At 56.5% G+C, this 24,415-nt stretch overlaps 7 protein-coding genes across 7 annotated transcripts; 5 read left to right on the forward strand and 2 right to left on the reverse strand.

The window, feature by feature from the left end:
* Positions 1–182: 182 nt before the first annotated feature.
* EX895_002117 (uncharacterized protein) lies at positions 183–3,134 on the reverse strand (the record flags this gene model as incomplete). The annotated part of the gene is made up of 1 exon (XM_029882716.1): positions 183–3,134. One exon carries the CDS (start codon positions 3,132–3,134, stop codon positions 183–185), a length of 2,952 nt encoding a protein of 983 aa, XP_029740861.1.
* Positions 3,135–4,212: 1,078 nt separating this feature from the next.
* EX895_002118 (uncharacterized protein) lies at positions 4,213–6,303 on the forward strand (the record flags this gene model as incomplete). The annotated part of the gene is made up of 1 exon (XM_029882717.1): positions 4,213–6,303. One exon carries the CDS (start codon positions 4,213–4,215, stop codon positions 6,301–6,303), a length of 2,091 nt encoding a protein of 696 aa, XP_029740862.1.
* A 773-nt stretch (positions 6,304–7,076) lies between these two features.
* EX895_002119 (uncharacterized protein) lies at positions 7,077–8,192 on the reverse strand (the record flags this gene model as incomplete). Its single annotated transcript, XM_029882718.1, has 1 exon — positions 7,077–8,192. The coding sequence occupies one exon, from the start codon at positions 8,190–8,192 to the stop codon at positions 7,077–7,079; it is 1,116 nt and encodes a 371-aa protein (XP_029740863.1).
* A 1,031-nt stretch (positions 8,193–9,223) lies between these two features.
* EX895_002120 (uncharacterized protein) lies at positions 9,224–12,902 on the forward strand (the record flags this gene model as incomplete). The annotated part of the gene is made up of 3 exons (XM_029882719.1): positions 9,224–9,229; positions 9,318–11,608; positions 11,972–12,902. 3 exons carry the CDS (start codon positions 9,224–9,226, stop codon positions 12,900–12,902), a joined length of 3,228 nt encoding a protein of 1,075 aa, XP_029740864.1.
* Positions 12,903–14,633: 1,731 nt separating this feature from the next.
* On the forward strand, positions 14,634–19,460 carry EX895_002121 (uncharacterized protein; the record flags this gene model as incomplete). Its single annotated transcript, XM_029882720.1, has 1 exon — positions 14,634–19,460. One exon carries the CDS (start codon positions 14,634–14,636, stop codon positions 19,458–19,460), a length of 4,827 nt encoding a protein of 1,608 aa, XP_029740865.1.
* A 1,532-nt stretch (positions 19,461–20,992) lies between these two features.
* On the forward strand, positions 20,993–21,679 carry EX895_002122 (uncharacterized protein; the record flags this gene model as incomplete). Its single annotated transcript, XM_029882721.1, has 1 exon — positions 20,993–21,679. The coding sequence occupies one exon, from the start codon at positions 20,993–20,995 to the stop codon at positions 21,677–21,679; it is 687 nt and encodes a 228-aa protein (XP_029740866.1).
* Positions 21,680–23,570: 1,891 nt separating this feature from the next.
* Positions 23,571–24,092, forward strand: EX895_002123 (uncharacterized protein; the record flags this gene model as incomplete). Its single annotated transcript, XM_029882722.1, has 1 exon — positions 23,571–24,092. One exon carries the CDS (start codon positions 23,571–23,573, stop codon positions 24,090–24,092), a length of 522 nt encoding a protein of 173 aa, XP_029740867.1.
* Positions 24,093–24,415: the final 323 nt, after the last annotated feature.

The following is a 24,415-nucleotide window of genomic DNA, read 5'->3' on the forward strand; positions in this document are numbered from 1 at the left end:
AGGATCACCGCTGCACGATCTCAGGCGCTTAGGTTTCTTTAAAGCCGAATCAAATGCGATTGAGAATGAAAATGCAGAGTGGGTCAGTATGAGTGTGTGAAGAAGACGCAAAGGAAATATCTAAAGGAAGTGTTCGAGCTGTCGACTAGGAACAAATTTAACCACGGCGCGATGAACGGCGATCAACCACCGCCGCCATCGCCTCCTTGGTTGGCAAACTTCTTAGCGTCGCGCCTGGCTTTTCGCATGCGCACATTGGCGGCATCCACTTCGAGCTCGTCGGGCGGAGGCGTGAAATTCATGAATGACTTCGGTTTCTTGGGCGGCAACGCAACCACACCTCCAGCAGCGCGAATCTGAGGGCTCGGGTACGGCGACGGGCTAAAATCATCGAGCACATAGCCATTGTCGTCTTCGTCGCCAAGACTATCCGGGCGACGCGGAGCAGAAGCGCGCGGGTCTGAAGGGTCGTAGCTAGGAGGTAAGGATGCAGCATCCTCGGTCCAGTAGACGATGGGCTGCACAGGGTTGGCATACCGAATGCCGTGCTTCTTGGCGTAGAAGGCAAAGGCAGAGAAGAAGGCGTTCTTGCGGTAGAAGCGACGTCCCCAATCCTGCCACGTGTCGGCGTGTGTCATACCGATGGTGCACTCAATGCTGCGCATGTACTCGATCTTTTGCGGAACGATGGCGGTGCTGGGTACGAAGAGTCGTTCAGGCTCGGTCTGGAGCCAGTGGATCATGTCCTCTTCGAGCGCATCGAGCTTCTCGATGGGTGTGTTGAAGTCGAATTGCGCCGTGATGGCCTCCCACTGGTAGCCCGAGCGACGCATGTTGAGGATGCTGGTGGCCGAGAGAATGACGTTGCTGATGTAGACATCTTGATTGAGCGAATCGGTAAAAAGGCATGAGAGCAGCGACATGCGCTTGACCACGAGCACCACTTCGCCGATCTGAATCCTGTCACCCGTATCAAAGGGATGGGTGATAAAGATGAAGATGATCGAGTCGAAGACGTTGGCGGCCGACTCCTTGAATACGAATGCGAATGCGATGGCGAGCGAGTAGAAGGTGGTGAGCGTCTTGCCAATGTTGACGTTGAAGATGGCGAACGCCTCAAACATGATGATGACGAGGCACACAACCAAAAAGATGCCATCGAGCTGGCCGACGGCGTGGTTAACGTCCTGCATGGATCGACTGAGGAAGCGACGCTCCTTGTAGACCTGCATGACAGTGTTCTTGATCTCGGTCTGCGAAATGTCGCCATTTCCGTCGCGGTCAAACACGCTAAATGCATCACGAGCATCTTCAGGGTTGGAGTAAGCGGGCTCGAAATCGGATGGAATGAGGTAGCTACGCTTGTGTGCACCTCGGAAAGCGACAAAGAGGGAACGAGCCAGACGCTTGGCTTCGGCGGGCGAATTGATGTCGGTGCCGATACCAAGCGCCTCATTGCGGAGGAGTCCGAATGGGTCGTTCATGGCGACACGCGCCAGTGTGCTGGCTTGTCCTGCCGTCACGCGCACCCTGCGTCCTCCGCGAGCTGCGACACGTGCGATGAGGTTGGACTTGCCGTCACCGCGTGCAGGCGCCTGGCCTTCTGCAGGCTTGCCCGTGGCAGGATCGATGGCGCGATCGTTTACGGCTGTGTACGCAGCTTGCTGGCCCGAGGGGCGTTTCTTACTGTGCTTCTTGAGCCAGGAGCTCTTACTAGAGTCCGAGACGTTGCGCGAGCCTTTGTTGTCCGTATCGAGAGCAAAGTCCGTGGGAGCAACGGGCGTGGCAGCACCGCTGGCGCTGGGGGAAGCACGTGCAGAGCGAGACAGACCAAAGGCGGATGCGGTGTCGCGAGACTTGAGCTTGGGCTTGTGATCGCGGAGCCAGTCAAACACCTTGAGCGACTTGGTGACTTTGGCGATTCGGTCAGCATAGGCACTGCGGTGGAAGGACATGGCGATATGCTTGATAATGATCTTTTCGGCGCAGATGGTCAAGGTGAAGAAGAAAAAGAACTCGATGACCTGGTAAATGCGGTAGAGGTAGCCGGCTCGGCTGTCGCGAGCGTTGGTGTGATTGTAGAGACCGTAGATAGAGTTGAAGATGATGGCCCAGGAGCCCCAGCTCAGGGCAGCATAGCAGACGAGCTTGATGTAGCCCTTGATGGCATTGAAATACTCTGCGAGCGAGAGCACACGTTGACTTGGACGTCCCCAGACGAGCTGAATGAGACTGAGCACGGCTTTGGGGAAGAGCTCGACGAGCAGATGGATCCACCATTCGACGTGGAGGTTGAAAGCAGCCCAGATGAACCAGGCCTGGACATTGTCTGCTACGAAATCGCGGTGACCCTCGTCTGGGCCGCGGCGGCGGTAAACATACTGAATGACGATGACGGGCACCAAGAGGCAAACAGAGATAATGAGATTGCCGAGGAAAGTGGTTGCGAGAAAGTTGAGGATTTTCCAAAGACTGAGACGGCCCATGCGAATCTGTTTGGCTTGTTCATTTTCGAAGCGAACCGCTTCATCGAGATCCTCTTCGTCAGACCAGTCAAAGTCGCCAAAGTCGCGGTCGTTGCCACCGTCGGTGGAGGAGACCTCGCTATCCTGACGAACAAAGGGAGGACGGTAAGGAATGTTGCTGTTGTAATTGAATGCGCCGGGAGGGCGGTTGGTCTGACGAGGGGGGTAATCAGAGTTGGGACCCAAACCAGGCGGCTTGGAGAGTTGACGGTCTCGAAAGTCGGCGAGTGGGTCAGTGATGGCGACGCGTGGACCTGCGGTGCCAGGACGCGAGTTAGGGCCGGAAGAGCTTGCCGAGTCGGCGAGAATGCCGTGACCTTGGGCTGCAGGGTGCTGATGAGAAGACTTGTTACGCGGTGAATCGGCAGCAGACTGGCCAGAGATGTCGGCTTCGCCGGATGCGAGAGCGGCTATAGCAGCATCGTGGAGCATATGGTCGTCATTGGCGACAGGCTGAACAGGCGCAGCGAGATTTGACTGGCTTGCATAGATGGGTGGCAGGGGCTCGTGAGGGTTGGGTGGCTGGTAAGGTGGTGAAGCAGGCCCGCTCTGGATGCTTTCTGCGAGCGACTCCGGAGAGGGCGGAGACTGGGGCGAAGGAGCTGGCATGGCAGCCCACTTTCTACCGCGGCTAGGATATTGTGCGTGGTCCGAATTCGATCATGAGTCGAACCTTCTCTGACCGGCAGAGAAGGGCAAGTTGGTTGAAGTGATCAGAGAGACAACAGGGAATACAATGATCTTAATGTAAAAGAGTTGATGGTGTCAAGCTGTGGAAGGACGGAGTGGGGTTGGTACTGAAGATAGAAGCGCATCTAATCGAGTGAGCTCAAATACAACCGCAGAGCAACAAGAAGTGCCGGTCGCTTGCTGGTGTGGCTCACTCGCTCGGTCCCTGAAAGTCTAAAGTCACACCGACGGTCAAAGTGGTCTTTCGGCGTCGTCACAAAAATTCTGGTGACGTTGTTTGCAGCAACCGCAGCACAGCAGTGCAGCACAGCAACGCAATCCGTGCAGCAAAAAGTGGCAGCAGCGCTTGGTTTGTGCCTCCACCAATCCGAGAAAAAACTGCTTGAAATGCTTATATTTAAAAATAAGACGCATTTTTCCCTCGTCTCACTCCATGGAGCCATTCAGAGGGGCAACCTGAGCTGAAGCTGCTTGTGCTTATACTTGAGCCAAGGCCTCATCGGTTGTATTCGTTCTCGACAGAAGGGATTCGAAAGCGCTTTGCGACTCTGTCATAACAAACGAAAAACGAACGAACGAAAAACGAACGGACGATGAGGCCTGAAGAAGAAAACAGCACAGCAACGCCAAGACCACATGCTTGTGTGCCAGCGCTTTTGCCGTCAGTCGGTAGGGCTGACCCCCGAAATCCTGCATGACTTGTTGTTGCAGTGTGCTGGCTTGAACCCCTTCGGTCTCTCTGTTCTAACCATGCGTCCCTTGCAGCACGCCGCTGCACACAGAAAGTCTCCGGCCTTTTAATCACGGATGTGTATAATTTAGGCCTCACATTACTCTAAAATTCTTCCTTCTCCACTTTTTGCAGCTTGGCGCTCTTCAGGGTCTCGTGATCACCGTGCTCAAACGATCCTCTCCCTCATCTTTGTCTGCACCACGACACACCATAACTATGGATTCACTTCGTTGACATCAGTCATCTCTTGACACCGAAAACCAGATGCCAGCTCATGCGTGGGGCCCTCCGCCCACAGGTCCTGCTGCCTGGCAGAATCAGACTGGCGCCGGCGGTAACGGCATCGTCCAGATTCAACCGCCTGCAGGCCCATATCGCGCTGTGCCTCAGCCCGATGCAACCCTCCGAGCAGCCAATCCATCTGGCGTCGAGACCACGCCACCCATCCCGGACCCACCTGCCATTCCCACATTCTCACACATCCCCTACTTTACCGCAATCCAGCTCGAGACCCTTTATGCTCGGCGGCGGGGTGCACGCATGTCCGCCGCAACATGGCTCACCAACCGCGACATCGCCACGGGCTTCATCCAGTCGGTCGCCTCTCGTCTTGGTTTCCCGCAGCGCACCATTGCCACCGCACAACAAACATACCAGCGCTTCCACCTCTTCTACCCACCGTCCGACTTTGTCGTGCACGAGATTGCCGTCGCCTCTCTCTTTGTAGCAGCTAAACTCAACGACACGCACAAGAAACCAAGAGACCTTTTGCTCGCCAGCTATGCTCTTCGCTTCCCGCAGCTTGTCAAAGGCGGTGGTGCTACTTCGGGGCAAGATGCTGCTTCGGCGGTCGACGAGCTGGCCTTTCCTACTCTAGCGGGGCAGAAACGCAAGCACTCCGCTGCAATCGTTGAGAGTAGCACCGGCCGCAGTAATGGTGGCGATACCTCTTCGCCCAAACCTCTCGCTATGGCAATTGGCAGCGTAGGAGAAGGCGATATCGATCCTCTCATCCTCGAGACCGATCGTAAGCGTCTTATGGCGCTCGAAAAACTCATCCTCGAGAGTTTGTGCTTCAACTTCCACAGCAACGCCAACATCGCGCTCAAGATGGTCATCAAGCTCGGCAGGAAAAGCAACTTGTCAAAGCCGTTTATTCGGACCGCTTGGAAGCTCGCCGCAGATCTGTTCAGGACATCGTCACCTATGCAGTATCCGCCTAACGTCATTGCTGTGGCAGCCTTGTATGCCGCCGCTTTGCTAGCCAGGCCTCCACCAAGGAGCACCATGCCTATCGGTCGGGCTGAGACAGCTGCGACCGCCGACGATGCGGATGGCGAGGACACACTTGTCGCATTTCTCCACAGCATCAAGGCAGTCTCGGCGACGCCAGCACCGCAGTCGATGACGTCCGATGCCGGTTCACCAACTTCCATTCCGCTCTCCGAGCCTTTCCCGGGCTGCGATGCCAAATGCCACGTCCACATCGAAGACGTCGAAGAAGCCGTGCACGATCTCCTCGATTTGTACCTGGCATGCGCTGCCCAACTCCCGCCTTCGCTGTATATGCCATCCGCACCTGGAACGCACGGACACGGTGGTAGTGCGGGCGCCACACCCTCGCCCCTCTCCCCCGCTGACCCTATGGACGTCTACAATGCGTCCCCTTCTTCATCAGGAGGCTTGAGCGACGGGCAGCCCGCGAGCGCGCGTAAAAAGCTCAAGCAGTATGAATACTCTCCGCCGCCGTTCGGGCTTGTCGATTGGCTCAATTCTTCGCGCTGTACGCAGCTGCAGGGCGTTTCCGGAGCTCGTAAACCCACGGCAGCGGCTACGCAGGGACTGACCGACCCGACAGCACCCACCAAGCGGCTATCGATACTCTTGACTGACCTGAAGATCTACCTGCGTGGGATCGAGTATGACCGCCAACGTGCCGACGATGCGTTCCTGGCTCAACTCGGCGTTTTCGCGGAGGTCAATGTCATTCCTCTGCCAGGTACGGAGGGTGTCGATCCAGCAGCGGCGGTGGCAGGTGTTCAATCGATATTGGTCGGCGCATCCCATTCCGTGATCATCGAGCTTCGACCACTCGACGACACCGCATGGGCGCCTAACAGTGGCGCGGGGATTCTGGCGGACTTGGACGAGAGGACGAGGGGGATTGTGGAACGCATCCGTCGACGCAAGCTCGTCACTTCATTGCGAGCGACTTTCACGGAACCCGAGGTTGAGAAGCGGGCGGGTGTGTCCGCGCACGTTGCGGAGCAGCAGCCGCCGAAAGAACCAGCTGCGGGAGACGCGACAGCAACCAAACGAAACCGCATCGAACAGGCCAAACGTTATCTCTTCTAGCACTACCCCATCCCAATTGCACATCTGATTTCACACTCTGCATAAACTGCGGGATCACTATGAGACTTGATCATTGCCAAAAGATGATACAAGAACTGCTGAGGAATGTCGACATCGATTTCTTGCCCAGAAGCGGTAGAGGCAAATACCCGCTAGCTAGGTAATGTGTATATCGTGCTCGCACTGTTTCGGAAAACAGCGTCAATCTTTCCCGTTTTTCCCTCAACCAGATGTCCACTGAAAAAGGACACTGTGATGAATATAACGGGAGGAGTTTTTTTGAAAGAGAGAAAAGGGACAAGTTCAAGGAATGCTCACTGTGCGAGAGAGGGGAGGAGAGGGGCTGGTGGGGCTAGGAGGAGAGGCCGAACGCGGATTGGGAAAAAGGGTCGTGGGTCAACGCCGGGGAGGGATGGCGAGAGGCGTAGATGTGGATGGGCGCAGAGCGAAACACTCGACACAGGCGAGTAAAGCCAGGCGCAAAAGAATGAGAGTGCTTTTCGTGTTGCGCCCGGTGCCATCCATTACTAGAATGACACGCGGGTTGCACATCGTAGCAGCAGGTATCTTACAATGTGGGTAATGCTTCCAGAAGAGGAGGGGTGGTGGTGCTCGGAAAGCGGAAATGCTATGCTTGAGGACGAGAATGGCGGGAATTAAGAGGTACGAACGAACGAAGGCTGGAACGGGAAAGGGTGGTAATACAGTGCCTTTGCAGCAGGCGAAATCAAAGAGTCAAGTCAAAAAGGCTGGTGTCGGGTGCACCTGTCGGCTCACTTGCGACGGTTCTGCTGCATGCCGAGGATCTGGACCATCCTAACAAAGATGTTGATAAAGTCGAGCTCGAGGCTGATCGACTCGGCAAGCGGGTCACCGGCAGCGTAACCAGCTCGCACCATCTGCGCATGCTTCAGGATTCGCTGCGTGTCGTAGAGCACAAACGCACCGAACACGGCGAGACCACCATAGAGCGAGAGCGCCTCGGTGGCGGCAAGCGTGCGGAAAGCGGTGCGAGGCAGTAGCATGGGTGCCAGTGACGACAGAGCGACGATGGTAACGCCGGCGAGCAGGGGCCCTCCCATCCACAGGTATTTGTCTTCCTTCGCGGTGGCACCAACGTAACAGAGCGAGCCAACCAGACCCGCGGTGTAAAGGGCAGCACGCGACAACACCGCCGGATTGAGGAAGAGCAAGGGGCTGAGCACAGCGGCCTGTGAAGCATTGAAGAGCAACCACGATGGGACCTTGAGCGGGTGACCAGGTGGAAGCGACGTAGCACCGAGCATGCCACCAATGCTTGCAACCAGGCCGACGCCAAGCACGAGCCAGGGGTTTGCCATCATCACACGCTGCGAGACACCGTAACGGTGCAGACCAACAGCAGCAGCACCCGTTAGGGTCAAACCGCCGGCGAGGTACATGAACGTCTTGTGCAGATACTCGGCCTCGACAGGGTGGAGCGAGTCACGAGTTTCGCGGTTGAAGAACATGTTGGCACCAAAGGCAGTGGCACCGATGATACCGAGACTGGTCAAAGCGCGAGTCCAGCCGCCAGGCTGCGTAAAGCTGGTGGGGGCGTCAGCTGCAGGAGCAGCGTGAGGCGCCGCAAAGGCGAAGCGGCCACCCGAGCCGCCAGCACTGTTGTTGCCGTTCGGACGGAATGGGCTGGTGCGGACACCTCGAACCTGTTGCTGTACCTGTCGAAGCGGCTGCTGCGGCTGCACGCCATGGCTGGCGGATACGAGGGGCGACTTGGCTGCCGACGAAAGCAAGCGCAAGGGCCGAACAACAGCCCCGCTGGTGGTAGTTCTGTGAGCAGCAGAGGACCGAGCCACCAGGAGCGAGTTGTGCAGCGAACGCTGCAACGTCTGGAAGGATGGCCTCAACATGGCGGTGGCAGCCAGAAGCTGATGAAAGTTTTTTCGAAATCGAATCGACGTCAGTAGTAAGGTAGATACCTTGGGTCGTTGATGCAGAAGCTGCTGCTGCTAATGATACTTTTTTTCGTGTGTGTCGCGAATATCAGGGGTGATGGAGGAAGGGGCCGACAGGAATTCCGGATCTCAGCTTGCCTCATATACGGGCTCGAGTGAGAATGACGCGAAAAGGCTGTGATTGAGCTGAGGCTCTTACCTCCACCTAGCCAGCCAATCACACTCCAATTCATTCTCAGGCTCAGCTTCGCTCTGCTGCGGACAAGGAAACGTACAGAAATCACCAAGGCCCAGCATGTTCCATTTGGCTTCGAGCGATCACAGACCTCCGTTTCTGATTTTAGATTTCAGTTTTGTCACCACCCGTGCGAATAGAGCATAATGGGTGACTAAGCTCGAAGAAAATTTGGACCTGCAGCTTGGGCCAAAATTTCGAACAGAAGTCAAATTCTCGCACCAAGCGAGCAGCGTGAGAGCAGGTGGGACTGCACCTAGTGTCGCGACGTTGGCATACGCACGCTCGCACGAAGTCTCACACGCTGTCACGCTGCCATTCGAGCCCACTAAAAAAGGAAAGAAGAAAAAAAGGAATAAGTGTTCTTCTTGTGGCTGGTGAGATTTTTTGATTTTTTTTTTTTGGTGAGGAGAGTGTGCGTGTTGGCAAGCGAGAGCTCGAGTTGGTCTCGGGTTGACTTTTTTTTCTTTTCTTCTTGAAGCTCATCCTCGCGTCTGATCCTTCATCCTTTCCGCACTTCACCTCCCTTCCCGTCTCATCATCCACCCGCGGATGCTCTCGAGACTCGTATTGGCTACATAGCTTTTCTCTTCGTCACCTATCCTTCAGTAACTGCCTCTCGCAGCTACAGTACCTCTGGACGTCGAGTGGAACCGCCTCGTCACGTCGTTCAAGCCATCTTCTTGTATCCGGCGGAGCATCCCATCACCACCCCTTGCCAGAGTCCATCACGGACCACCTCAGTATCAACATGGATGTAAGTGATCGCGCGCCGCTGTCTTTTCCCGCATCGCGGTAGAGCAGCCACTGATTCCCACTCCTCTTCTTCATTTTAAATCACACAGCCCTCTTTCGTCCAGGGGCTTCACGAGCTCCTCAAGCAGAGCAACGTCCCCGACACCAACACCGTCAAGGCCGCTACCGAGTCGTTGCAGAACAACTACTACAAGAACGCACAATGCATCCCTGCCCTCTTCGAGATTCTCGCCACCTCGCCCGACCTCGCTGTGCGCCAGCTTGCCGCTGTCGAGTTGAGGAAGCGTCTTGCAAAGAGCGGAGGCAAGGTCTGGACGAAGCAGTCTGTTCAAGTCCGTGACGGAATCAAGGCTAAACTCCTCGAGGTTGTCACCAACGAGCAAGCCACTGCCGTCCGCAACGCCATCGCCCGTGTCATCTCCGAGATTGCCAAGCGCGAGCTCCCCGCTGGTTCCTGGCCCGCTCTCCTCCCCTTCCTCTTCCAGGCTGCCGACTCGCCAAATGCTACCCACCGACAGATCTCGCTTTTCGTGTTCTACACCGTCCTCGAGACCTTTGTCGACGGTGGTGAGGCGCTCGACAAGCACCTCCCCCAGATCATGCAGCTCTTCGCGAAGAGCTTGCAGGACCCCGAGAGCCTCGAAGTCCGTGTCACCACCGTCCGTGCCCTCGGCAAGGTCGCACAGAACCTCGAAAGCGATGCTTCCGCCGACCTCGCTGCCATGCAGTCCGCCGTGCCCCAGATGGTTGGTGTCCTCAACCAATGTCTTGAGCAGAGCAACCAGGATGGTGTCCGACAGATCCTCGACGTGCTCGAGGAGATTTGCATGCTCGAGGTACCCATCATCTCGAACCACATCGCCGAGCTCATCGACTTCTTCCTCGCCAACGGTGCCAACACCGAGCACGAGGAGGACCTCCGTCTCATGTGCCTCAACTCGCTCATCTGGATCTGCTCTTACAAGCGCTCCAAGGTGCAGAGCCTTGGCCTTGCCAAGCACATGATTGTGCGTCTCATGCCCATCGCCGTTGAGGAAGACTCCGATGACGTCGATGAGGACTCGCCCTCGCGTCTCGCCCTCCGCGTCATTGACGGTCTCGCCACCGAGCTTCCCCCCAGCCACGTCTTCCCACCTTTGCTCGAACAGATGCAGGCCTACATGAGCAACCAGGACCCGCACCACCGCAAGGCTGCCATGATGGCCTTCGGTGTCTCGGTCGAGGGCTGCTCCGAGTACATTCGCCCGCACATGAATGACCTCTGGCCCTTTGTCGAGGCCGGTCTCAAGGATCACGAGGCTGTCGTGCGCAAGGCCGCGTGTGTGGCTCTCGGCTGCCTTTGCGAGATGCTCGAGGAGGAGTGTGCTGCTAAGCACGCCACCCTGCTTCCCGTCATTATGGAGCTCGTCAACGACCCTGCCACCCAGCGATCCGCCTGCACTGCTCTCGACTCGCTCCTCGAGGTCATGGGTTCCGACATTTCGCAGTACCTGCCTGCCATCATGGAACGTCTCGCCGGTCTTCTCGAGACGGCCCCCATCCCCGTCAAGGCCACCGTCACGGGTGCTATTGGCAGTGCCGCCCACGCCTCCAAGGAAGGCTTCCTGCCTTACTTTGACCAGACCATGCAGCGCATTAAGCCTTTCCTCACCCTCACCGAGGAGGGCGATGCGATGGACCTGCGCGGCATCACCACTGACACGGTCGGCACCTTTGCCGAGGCTGTGGGCAAGGAGGCTTTCCGCCCCTACTTCCAGGACCTGATGAAACTCGCCTTTGAGGGCATGGACCTCAACAACCCGCGTTTGCGCGAATGCAGCTTCATCTTCTTTGCCGTCATGTCGCGCGTGTTTGGCGAGGAATTTACTCCCTTCCTCCAGCACGTCGTGCCCAGGCTCATCCAGTCGTGCCAGCAGTCGGAGCATGACCCTGTCCCTGGCGCTTCGGGCGATGGCACTATCAATGGCATTGGCATTCCCGGCATCAGCGCCGGTGGCGACGACGATGACGACGATGGCTTTGTCGACATTGATGAGCTCAACGACGCCTTCCTCAACGTCAACTCGGCAATCGCCATCGAGAAGGAGGTCGCCGCCGACTCGCTCGGTGAGATCTTTGCCCACACCAAGTCGGGCTTCTTGCCTTACATCCAGGAGTCAGTCGAGCAGCTCGTCATCCTGCTCGAACACTTCTACCAGGGCATCCGCAAGAGCGCTGTTTCCGCGCTCTTCACCTACATCAACACGCTCAATGAGCTTAGCAACCCGCAGCCATGGCAGGCTGGTGTGCACGTCAAGGTGCCACTGAACGCCGACGTGCAGAAGCTCGTCAATGCAGTCATCCCTGCCGTCATGGAGATGTGGGAGAGCGAAGATGACCGGTAAGTTTTGACCAAGACACCATCAGGTCCCATCGATACCCCATGGAGACCGTCGTAGGAGCAAAGAGACATGGACCGTTGCTGCGTGCCAGCCGCCTTTCACAGGATGACAAACTTTCTCAGCTCACAATGACGTCCGTTATAGGAGCGGTCGAACGACTATAACTTTAAACCTAATTTCACTGACTCTTCACAACTGCTGGCCGAAAAGCTTGCGCAATGCTGCGCAGGCTCAAGACCACAGCAGCGGCAAGATGGTCCATGTCTCAATTTTTGCGTTTGCATCTCGGGGTACGAGGCGGTAAAGCAAGAGAACATTGAACTGACCATTTCGTTGCCATTCATCTGACATGTCCAAAACAGAACCGCCGCAATCGAGGTGTGCCAGTCTTTGGCCGAGTGCCTCAACAAGAACGGACCAGCCATCATTGCGCCCGACCACCTCGATGTGGTGTGCACCTACACGATCATGATCCTCGAAAAGAAGAGCCCACCCCAGCTCGACTCGGAGATCCCTGAGGAGGAGAACGAGGAGGCTTCCGAGTACGAGTCGGTCTTGGTCTCGGCTGCTTCCGACCTGGTCGGCGCTATGGCCAACGTGCTCGGCGCCGACTTCACGGACCCACTGAAGCAGTTCATGCCGCAGATCATGAAGTACTACACGCCAGGCCGCTCGATGAGCGACCGATCCACCGCGATCGGCTCGCTGGGCGAGATCATCACGGGCATGAAGAGCGCCATCACGCCCTTCACTCAGGATATCCTGTCGTTGCTCTCTCGCGCACTTTCGGACGAGGAGGCCTCGGTACGATCCAACGCCGTCTTTGCGTCGGGCGTGTTGATCGAGAACACGCAGGCTGACCTGAGTGCGCACTTCCCAGCGCTGCTGAACGCCATCCGCCCCTTCTTTGAGAAGGGCCAGAATGAGTCGGACGAGGTGGTGACGGCACGCGACAATGCTTGCGGCTGCCTTTCGAGGATGATCATCAAGAACGCCGATGCGGTGCCGCTGGACCAGGCACTGCCCATCCTGTTCTCGTCGTTGCCGCTGCAGAAGGACATGGCCGAGTGGTCGCCCGTACTGCACTGCATGATGAACCTGATCCAGGCCAACAACGCTGTGGCGTCGCAGAACATTGACACCATCCTACAGCTGTTTGCCCACGTGCTTGCCGGTGACGAGGACAACCTTGGAGCGCTGCTGCGGGGCCAGGTGTGCGGCTTTGTGAGCCAGCTCAACACACAGATCCCGGACAAGGTGCAGGCGGCGGGTCTGCAGCAGTACCTCGTATGAGAGGCAGCAGACAGGCAGGCAGGCTTGCTTCACTTTCAATTGCAAACATACCCGAGTAGTGTTTCGATACATTTGCTCACCTTGCACACTCAGCATTGGCCATTCCCATAGTTCTCTTTCTCGCATTTGACGTGTCGCCGGCTTCCCCTCTCCATGATCGTCTCGTGTTTCCATCCCTTCTCTAGACGTTATGAATGTTATTCTGTGCTCACGAGAACGACTTGTCTGCTAGACTTGAGCTTGTGCTGAGTCTACGAAAGCGTGAGGCTGTGAGGAGCACAGCATGTTGATTAAGCGGACAGAGACGTTAGGATATAGGGTCGTTGGCCGCGCTGGACTCACGCGTTTGCAAAGAAAGCCTCCTGTCTCTAGCGCTGGAAAAAGTCGCGTCGTGTTTCAACCTAGGCTTGCTCGACCGACTTGGGATTTCCCCTTCGAACCACTATATGTACAAGCTCTCGATATAGCACTGTTCAAGACTGGTACCGCTGGTTGATACGAACCATGCCATTCGACGACACCCGTGCTCTGAAGGTGACGACCTTGTCCGAATCCAGGCTGAAACGGGAGGCAGGCCAAAGATGGGTTGCAGAGCAACGGCAAGCTGGAGCTGATGTCAAAGTTGCAGATTGAAAAGTCTGCATTGCTTTCACGGAGGAATACAATTTCACGCAAGTGCTGAATACAAGCTTTGTGCTGTCAGAGACAGCGTGTGAGACCAAGATTCAGACAGCTTTAAATTTCTGAGAGAGTCCAACACTTTTTTACTTCCTCGAGGGTCCTCCTCTCTCGGTGTCACAGGCTTCAGCGAGTCAGTCTGTACTTGGGCTCTGGCGCGCTGCCGGACTTTGGGGCAGAGAGCTCTGTGTGTAAAATGAAGCGCGACGCCTCGCTCGTTTTTCGGACGTGCAGCAACACGCTCGGTTTGCTGGCGCACCGCCTTTCTTCGACCGCAGGAAGCTCGACTTCGCCTGCTCCTCTGTTGAATCGTCAAGGAAAGGCGAAGAGAGAGATGCCCAGCTTGAGAGAAAGCAAGCGTGGGAGATCAAGGTCAAGCGAAAGCCAGTCTGTCTTGGAGTCCGAGAACGGAAGGAAAACGAGACGTGTCGGTGCGTTGTGTGGCTGGCAGGCAAGGTGCGTGCGTGCGTGCGTGCGTGGGCTTCGGGGCTGGCGTTGATCTCGCCTTGCAGCTCCTTGCTGCTTCAGCGCAGTATCTCCTGTCTCCATTCTCTCGCCTGTGCACACTTTGGCTCCTGCTGCTGCTGCTGAGACGCCGATCTTCTGCCTTGTGCTCCTTGCTACGAATCTCTTCTCTCCTTCCCACCGTGTCCCTTTCCTTTCTTCTCATTTCATCCTTGGCGCTCGTGGTCGTCATTGCTGGATTCGCTTCGTCTGGCTACGCTCGGTCACAACGTTGACGTCTCATCGCCGTCGTCCGCGCCTCCAGCTTCTTTACCTTTAATTCCTTTCTACGGCGAGAGCAGGCTTTTGCATCGTGCGCTTGACGTGCCATTGACGGTATCGGTAGACTCTTGCCGCACAACATCGTCATCGCTCAGCAAAGCTACCCCGGCGGTTCTTTGCTCTTTTCCGCCGGCTTCATCGACTCGTTGCGTGCGCACAGCACCGCTCTAGGCTGCTGCCTCCATTGCCTCACCGGCAGCGCCAACTCAAGCGATCACTAAGCACTCAATCACAAGTACTGCTCCACGACACGCCTCCCTTCGCAACATGGCACCAGCAGCCACCGACCTCCTCGCGGCCTTTGTGCCCGGCACCAAAGCCTGGTTCCCCGACAAGGAGCTAGGCTGGATCAGTGCATCGCTCGCCAAACCCACCGCAAAGACGCCTTCGGGGGACATTACGCTCGAATTCACTCTCGACGACACGGGCGCAACAAAGACCGTCACCACCTCCGAGGCCAAGCTGGCCGCCAAGGACGGCGAGGACCAGCTGCCACCGCTGCGCAACCCGCCGCTCCTCGAGGCCACTGACGATCTAACCAACCTCAGTTACCTCAACGAGCCCTCCGTCTTGCACACCATCCTCAACAGATACTCGCAGCGCATCATCTACACCTACTCAGGTATCGTGCTCATTGCAGTCAACCCTTTCTACGGTCTCAGCCTCTACAGCCCCGAGATCATCCAGGCCTACTCGGGCAGACGCAAAGGCGAGCTCGAACCGCATCTCTTTGCCATCGCAGAAGACGCCTACCGATACATGATCCGCGATGAGAAGGACCAAACCATTGTTGTCAGTGGTGAGTCTGGTGCCGGTAAGACCGTCTCGGCCAAATACATCATGCGCTACTTCGCCACCGTCGAGGATCCAGACCGTCCAGGCAGTCGCAAGGCCGCATCGGGAGGCAGCGGCATGAGCGAGACCGAGCAACAGATTCTCGCCACCAATCCCATCATGGAAGCCTTTGGTAACGCCAAGACCACCCGCAACGACAACTCGTCTCGATTCGGAAAGTACCTCGAAATCCTCTTTGACAAGAGCCACGAGATCGTCGGTGCCAAGATGCGCACCTACCTGCTCGAACGCTCGCGTCTCGTCTACCAGCCAGAGTCGGAGCGCAACTACCACATCTTCTACCAGTTGTGTGCCGGCGCGCCGTCGTCCGAAATGAAGGACCTCGGTCTCCAGGACGCTTCCAAGTTCTTCTACCTCAACCAGGGCGGTGCCGGCAGCCATATTATTAATGGTGTCAACGACGCTGAGGACTTTAAGGCGACACAAAAGGCGCTCAGCACCGTCGGTCTTACCATTGAACGTCAGTGGAGCATCTTCCGTCTGCTTGCGGCGCTCTTGCATCTCGGAAACGTCAACATTACCGCTGCACGAAACGATGCCGTTTTGGCCGACGACGAGCCCAGTCTCTTTATGGCCACGCGCATGCTCGGCATCGACTCGTCCGAATTCCGCAAGTGGACTGTCAAGAAGCAGCTCCAGACCCGAGGAGAAAAGGTGGTCTCCAACTTGACGCAGGCCCAGGCCATCGTGGTTCGTGATTCGGTCTCCAAATACGTCTACACGTGCCTCTTTGACTGGCTCGTCGACCAGATGAACCGATCGCTGGCTCTTGGCTCCTCGAAATCGCGCGAGTCCATGATCGGTGTGCTGGATATCTACGGTTTCGAGCGCTTTAAGGTCAACTCGTACGAGCAATTCTGCATCAACTACGCCAACGAGCGTCTCCAGCACGAGTTCAACCATCACGTCTTCAAGCTCGAGCAGGAAGAATACCTTCAGGAGCAGATCTCGTGGACCTTTATCGACTTTTCCGACAACCAGCCATGCATCGACATGATCGAGGGTAAGCTCGGCATCCTCTCGCTGCTCGACGAAGAGTCGCGTCTTCCCTCGGGCTCAGACGAGTCGTTTGTGCAGAAGCTCTACACGCAGATGGACCGTCGCCCTGAATTTAAAAACGCCTTCAAGAAGCCGCGCTTTGGCACCACCGGCTTCACCGTCTGCCATTACGCTCTCGACGTCGAGTACGCGAGCGCAGGTTTCGTCGAAAAGAACAAAGACACGGTCCCCGATGAGCACCTCACCTTGCTTAACAATACCACCAACCCCTTTCTCAAGGAGGTGCTTGACACGGCCGTCAATCTGCACAAGCCCGATGAGCCCAATGATGCCTCAGCCGACTCGGCCGCCGCCAAGCCGGGGCCCAGGAAACTTCCCGGTGCCAGCATCAAGAAGCCCACGCTCGGCTCGCAGTTCAAGACGTCGCTCATCAGCCTCATGGCCACCATCGACAGCACCAACGTCCACTATATTCGCTGCATCAAGCCCAACGAGGCCAAAAAGGCGTGGGAGGTCGAGCCGCAAAACGTGCTCGGTCAGCTGCGAGCCTGCGGTGTGCTCGAAACCATTCGCATCAGCTGCGCCGGCTACCCCTCACGCTGGACGTTTGCCGACTTTGCCGAGCGATACTACATGCTCGTCTCTTCGGACCGCTGGAACATGGCGGACATGGACAAGGTCAAGGCGCTGGCCACGCACATTCTGTCGACCACCATCACCGAGAAGGACAAGTACCAAGTCGGTCTCACCAAGATCTTCTTCCGAGCTGGTATGCTGGCTCAGTTCGAGCAGAAGCGCACCGACCGCCTCAATGCGGTTACCATCATCATCCAGAAAAATCTCAGACGCCACGTGCACCAGAAGAAATACCAGGCGATGCGAGTCAACGCGGTCAAGATCCAGTCGTGGTGGCGAATGCGCCTGGCTATCAAGTACGTCGAGGACCTTCGACAGGCCACGGCTGCAACCAGGATCCAGACCGTTGCCCGTGGCTTCTTGGCGCGCAAGCAGTTTCAGACCACTCGTCAGGCCGTCATCAAGATCCAGAGTGTCGTACGCGGCCGCGCCGTGCGTTCTACGTACAAGACGGCCAAGGTCGAGTTCTCAGCCACGCGACTTCAAGCCCTTCTGCGTGGTGCCATGGCTCGCAGGCAATACCGCAAGGAAAAGCAGGGCGTCATCCACCTCCAGTCGTGCTACCGTCGTCGCCTCGCCAAGAAGGAGCTCGTTGCGCGACGAAACGAGGCCCGCTCCGTCTCGCACTTCAAAGAGGTCTCGTACAAGCTCGAGAACAAGGTGGTGGAGCTCACGCAGAACCTGCAGAAGCGCATCAAGGACAACAAGGAGCTGTCGGCCAAGATCAAGGCGCTCGAGGCACAAATCCTCACATGGCAGGGCAAGCACGAAGAAGTCGAAGGCAAGAATCGCGCCTTGAGCGAGGAGCTTGCCAAACCCACCGTCGCCAGGGCCGAGTTTGAAGCGCTGTTGGCGGCCAAGAAGGAGCTCGACGCCAAGCAGGAGGCGTCCCTCAAGCGTATCGCCGAGCAGGACAAGCGCATCTCGGACCTCACTGCCGAGATCGAGCGCCAGGCTGACGAGCTGCAGGCACGATCCGAGGCGCTCAACGGTGCCACCAAGTCGTCCGAGGACGATGTTGCCACGATCAACTCGCTCCGATCCGAGGTAGCCTCGTTGCGCGAGCAGCTCAACCGAGCCAACGCCCTTAACACGCTGCAGAAGAACTCGCAGCGCATCGAGAATGCCGCGCCGCCCGTGTTCAACATGGCTACAGGCAAGGAAAACGGATACGCGCCTGGTGGAAGCAAGCGCCGCCCTCGTCGTCACAGCGAGACCGGTCCGTGGAGCGACGCACCCGCTGGCCGCGACGAGCACGAGGAGGCCATGATGGCAGCCAAGCGAAGCGCTGCTACCGCCAATCGCCACGTGTCGGTCGCCTTTGGTCTCGAAGGCCACCAGATTCCCGGCTTTGGACAGCGCAATGGTTACGACGACGAGTACGATGAGGATGACCCGTCCGAAGAGATCATCCGCATCCTCGAGAACGAGGAGCAGCTCGACGAGGACGTGCTCAACGGACTCATCCGCTACCTCAAGGTGCCCGCCCCGAGTCTGCAGAACCCGCCTTCGCCCAAGGAGGTGCTGTTCCCGGCTCACCTCATCTCGCTCGTCACCAACGAGATGTGGAAGTACGGTCTTGTGCGTGAATCAGAGCGCTTCCTCGCCAACGTCATGCAGACGATTCAGCAGCACGTCATGTCTTTCCAGGGCGAAGAGGCTATCATTCCCGGCATCTTTTGGCTTTCGAACGTGCACGAGATTCTGTCGTTTGTATGCATCGCCGAGAGCGACATGCTGCAGGGTATCGGCCCGGGCGTCGACGGCGCCGCACGGTCGTTCGAGTGGGGCGATTACGAGCGCCTTGTCACGATTGTCAAGCACGACCTCGACTCCCTCGAGTACAACATCTACCACACGTGGATGCAGGAGGCCAAGAAGCGTCTGCACAAGATGGTGATCCCGGCGTTGGTCGAAAGCCAGTCGTTGCCCGGCTTTGTGACGAGCGACCACTCGGGCCGTCTGTTCAACCGTCTGCTTTCGAACAACTCGACGCCGACGCACACGATGGATGACATCCTGGGCATCCTCAACAAGGTGTGGAAGAGTCTCAAGAGCTACTACGTGGAGCCGTCGGTGACGCAGCAGGTGGTGACGGAGCTGCTCAAGCTGATCGGTGTGACGAGCTTCAACGACCTGCTGATGCGCAGGAACTTTTGCTCATGGAAGCGCGCGATGCAGATTCAATACAACATTACTCGTATCGAAGAGTGGTGCAAGTCGCACGACATGCCGGAAGGCACGTTGCAGCTCGAGCACCTCATGCAGGCGACCAAGCTGCTGCAGCTCAAGAAAGCGACGCTGGGCGACATTGACATTATCTACGATGTCTGCTGGATGCTGACCCCGACGCAGATCCAGAAGCTCATCTCGCACTACTATGTGGCTGACTACGAGAACCCGATCTCGCCAGAGATTCTCAAGGCGGTGGCGTCGCGTGTGGTGCCCAACGACCGCAATGACCACCTGCTGCTGCCGCCCGAGGTGGACGAGGCTGGGCCGTATGAGCTGCCTTTGCCACGTGAGGTGACCGGCATCGAGACGTACTGCCCTGCCTATATTTCGGTGCCTGCGATTCGACGCCTAGCGAGTCGTGTTGCGTAGATAGAAGCGCAGCAGTCGACCGTCGTTCTACCATTGATACCACCAAAACCTTACATGCATCCATCCCATTGTAGATATGCTCTCCTTTTCGAGGCTGTTCCAGGCGGCTCTGTCACGATTGTTTCCAATGTCTATGACCTACAGATTAGCAGATTTCGAGTCTCTCTCGCAGCTCTGGTAGTTGTCTTATTGAGGAGCACCATTGGTAGTCAGCGGCCGCTCTGAGTTGAGCGTCACACAAAAGCAAGGGTCCACACATCACATATCGATCGGGACCGACAAACTCGAAGATCGTCGCTGTAACCGTGATGCTGCCATGTGGCCTCTCGATCACTCTTTCCCAAAGTAGTCAAGCTAGCGGCTAGCGCCGAGATAGGGACGCGTCATCCACTGTGTAATTTTCAGGGTTTTCCTAGCTCGTTGAGAGTGGCTTTGCAGGAGTAAGATTTCGAATCCAAAGAGGTTCCTGATCGAAATAGGGCCGGTTTCGAATTGCAACAAAAGAGAGAGGGAGAGAGAGAGGCAGCAAAGGCACATAAAAAGTTTGGACCAAGGAGGCTGCAGCAAAATCGCATGAATTTGTGTGGAGGCCAAGGGGTAAAGTGAGGAGGTCTCGCCACAGCGCGGTCACAACAGTCTCAGGTCTCAGTCTCAGCCCAGTCTGGAGCTGACTCGGTCCAAACTTACTGTATTGCGTATGGAAATGGCTCAATTTCGAATCCATCGCCACCTCAGAGACTCAGCTGCTAAGGGCGCGAATAGACGGGCACTAAACAGGCTAGAGTGAGATAAGAAATCGGTACAGCACATAGCACAGCCCGGTTCGCACCCCAAAAGGCAAGCGTCATTTTGGTGTTCGCCCCGACGGTCAGCGGAGAGGGCGAGCCAAATGGAGCGGGATTTTCAAGCTCAGCTCTCTCTCAAATGTCTAAAAAGGCTGACCAGGGGGCCCGCTTACGTGTTGCATTTGGCAGCAGGGGGCAGGCTTGATACCGATAACACGCACACAAAATAAATAAATCCCGACTGTGATGTGCTGTGCTGTGCTGTGACCTGTCTTTCACAACTGCTGCCAAGTGCAGCTCGCCCGACCTGAGTCACACCAACCAGGCCGTTTCTATAAGACCTTGCCACCTATCTCTACTTCACTCCAACTCATCTCCACACTATCATCATCAAAACGTCTCACTACACTACTTCCTACATCCAGCATTACTGCTCAGTTTCCTCACCGGCAGCAACAACACCGCTTGACTCCACCTCTATCGCCTTTCTTGCATAGCGCAGCTTCCTCCACTGTTCAGAGCTGGCACCTACGGCGAGCTCTTATCAACCTCAATAGATAGCATAATCTCAACTCAACTACATCTCAACATCCGCATCTAGCTCGCAAAGTAAGTAGCTGCTCAGCATTCATCGACACGACATTCCATTGCAACCGCTCTGGGTCGTCCACCTTACCGCAAACCAGCTCAGTGGCTAATTTGTCATCGATCACCTCTGCATCCACCCCGTAACTTGCTCTCTCGCAGATGCAGATTTTTGTCAAGACCCTCACTGGCAAGACCATCACCCTCGAGGTCGAGTCCTCGGACACCATCGACAACGTTAAGGCGAAAATCCAGGACAAGGAGGGTATCCCTCCTGACCAGCAGAGACTTATTTTTGCGGGAAAGCAGCTCGAGGACGGGCGCACCCTATCTGATTACAACATTCAGAAGGAGTCGACTCTGCACCTTGTCCTCCGCCTCCGTGGTGGTATGCAGATCTTTGTCAAGACCTTGACAGGCAAGACCATTACGCTCGAAGTCGAGTCCTCGGACACCATCGACAATGTCAAGGCCAAGATTCAGGACAAGGAAGGCATTCCACCTGATCAGCAGCGTCTCATCTTTGCTGGCAAGCAGCTTGAAGACGGCCGTACCCTTTCGGATTACAACATCCAGAAGGAGTCGACGCTTCACTTGGTGCTCCGTCTCCGTGGGGGTGCCAAGAAGCGCTGTCAGAACGGCGCGGGCACCGAAAGCCAGTGCAAGGATGCCGCCATCAACCTCGTCGGCGAATGCCCGCATTGCAGCTTGAAGTTCTGCGGCAAGCACCGCTTGCCCGAACAGCACAAGTGCGCACAGGTGGAGCAGGTCCGCAACGCTGCCTTTGCGGCTAACAAGGCAAAGCTGGAGAGCGAACGTACCCAGGCTACTCGTGGTCTCGCCCACTAATTGTCCTGTTGGTATCGTCTCTCTGTCCCCTCGTCTCTGCATAATCTTTCCCCAAATACCACACACAAGTCACCCGCAACGCTGCACCTTCTTTGCCTGGCTCTTTGCCTCCACAACATACCTTGCTTTCTCCTTTGCATTTGTCCTACCTTGTATTAGTACATGTTATAGAATCTCTACTCCCTTCCTGTTCAAGCAGTTTGTGGCCGTCTTTTTTTAAGCATATTAAGTGAGATGAACGTCGGTATGTGTGACCCTCGCGCTGAGTCGATGCTGTGATGAGGCGTTCGAGGGGAGAAGATGGCGTTCAAGGCTGAGCGAATTGTATGACTTCGCGTTTCGGCGGCTTCTTAACTACTGCACCAGCAGTCACGTTTTGAGACCTGTCCAGCGGCTCGGCCTAGACTTAACGACGTAGTCACAGCAAATGACGCCACTCTCTGCCGGCCGAGAGTACGTCGCAAACGGCGCGGCAAGCTGTCGCCGGAAGGAGCTCGTTCTCAATTTAGTAGCCAGTCCCTCGGTACGCATCGTCTTGGCTCACGGGCGAGATGCGGATCTGCACACCTTTGATGTAGGGTCACAAGTTGCTCGATGCAGGAAACGGGTTGTTTATTGACGTTTAGCGCCTGGAAATAATGTCGCTTACAATTTTGCCCATGGACTTGGAGAGCGGAAGGCGCTAATTTAGTTGCTTGGGAACGTCTCTCTCGTTTGGCTTACCCCGCAACCCCCACACTCTTGTGTTACCGAAGACGAAAATCGTTACTGCAATGGTGCGAGACTTCGCGCGGAAGAGGGCGGCAGATCGACTGTTCGGCTCTGAGGTGCTTCTCCGCTTAAGCATGGCCGCGATCGGCTGCAGTGAGCAAGATGAGGGGAGCTTGAGCGTGAGTGTAGCTGATCCGTCGGAATATACGCCCCCGGGCGGCGCTATTTGACTGCTCGGGTGTTCGCGCGCTCCTCTTTCTCCTCCTCTCTTCTATCGAGCACCATGGTTGGAGACCCTCGTCTCGCCAAGCGTTTCACATGGTGTGGTGTGCCTTGATCAGCATAGTTCCACCGTAGAGAAGGATGGTGTCTCGCCAAGTCAAGTTGAGAGGGAGAGAGGATTGGCCCGAGTAGTCGGCAGACCGATCCGAGAGGAACGGTCTTCTGGTGTTGCAGCGTTCGGTTCGTTTGGGTCACACATCCGACGAGGGCTGCATGAGAACGCTCCTGACGAGCGATTTGATTCTGGCGCCTAGCACCGTTGTCGCCATGGTTGTGGCGTTTTCATTTGGTCGCGTTGCCTGTTCGAGTCCGCCTCTTTGGTTATGCGTACCTTTCTTCTTCTTGTGAAAGCCCAAAGATCCGTGTGAATGGCATCCACAGCTTCCCCGCGACTTTAGCGTAGACGCTAGTAGGCGATCGACCGCCGCAGGCGAGACAGGTGCCGACACTAGTGTCGCAGGAACCAGCATCCGAGCTCAACGGACGAGGAGCTTCCGTCGTTGCGTCTCAGTAAGCACTTGTGCTCTCTTGTGAAAGGCTGTTGTGGTGCAAGTACGGGACGAGATGAGGTGCTCGGTATAGTGAGGAACGTGTTCGTTAGTCGAAGAGTTGGTGCTTGGTGAGCTTCCTGACGTTGGGTGAGGTTAGCGGCATTGGGTGAAGCACTGGTCGAGAGAGTGGGAAGGAGAAGTTGGTGCTGGACGGTCGTCCTTCGAAGGCATTCAGCGATGTCGACCAAGGAGCAACATGTATGCCAAAACAGATATATAGCGCCCATTCTTCGAGCAAGAAAGGCTTCCTCTCCCCATCTCAAAACACAAGCCACTCTCCACTCATCCTACCCAACAAACTCCATAACCCTCACGTCTATTCTGACCACCTCCAAGACTCTGCAACCATGAAGTTCATCGCAACCAGCTCTGCTCTCCTCCTCGTCCTCGCCTCGATTGTGAGCGGCACCACCGTCGCCACGGTCAAGTCGGACATCTCTGCGATCGACACTGCCGTGACCTCGCTCAACAAGCAGCTGCAGTCTGATTCGCTCACCTACTTCTCGGCGCTCGCCATCAGCCAAGCGGCTACCGCGCTCGATGACAAGATCAAGACCGGCACCACGGACGTGCAGGGTCTCACCGAGACCCCCACTGACGCTGACGCCCAGGACATCATCAACACGCTCACGGGCACCGAGAAGAACGTGAAGTCGGCCACCGACCGCCTGGTCGTCCTCAAGCCCCAGTTCACCAGCCTCGGCGTCCAGAGCATTGCCAAGAGCAACATCGCTACGCTGAAGACCGACACCGCCACGTTCGGTGCCGCCCTGGTCAGCGTCAGCCCGGCGAACGAGAAGGCTGCAGCTCAGAGCTTGGCCGACAAGTTCAACGCTGACCTGGCCAACGCTGCTGCTGCGTACGCCTAAATCCTCTTGACCGTTCCGAAACCGAGAGATTAAAACTTCTTTCAGCAGCACATTGAATAAGGATAGTCAGAACAAGCTCCGCTAGATGTCGCCTGCTCCTCCTTGGTGCTGGAAATGAATGTCACACAATCTTACTTGATTGCGCGCATGTGCTAGTGTGTCTCGGTGATCTGATAGCGGGCACGAATTTGGCGCTGTTTGAAGTGTGTGAAAAGATCGACTCTGGATTTGGGTATCATGGCTCGACGAGCGCTTCACGTTACGAAGGGCTCAGTAGAATAGAAATTGTTGCTTGTGTGTGACGACGTGTTTCCAGACTCGCT

This window comes from Sporisorium graminicola, chromosome SGRAM_13 (genome assembly GCF_005498985.1).
Source record: "Sporisorium graminicola strain CBS 10092 chromosome SGRAM_13, whole genome shotgun sequence".
In the NCBI taxonomy this organism is placed as follows: Eukaryota; Fungi; Basidiomycota; class Ustilaginomycetes; order Ustilaginales; family Ustilaginaceae; genus Sporisorium; species Sporisorium graminicola.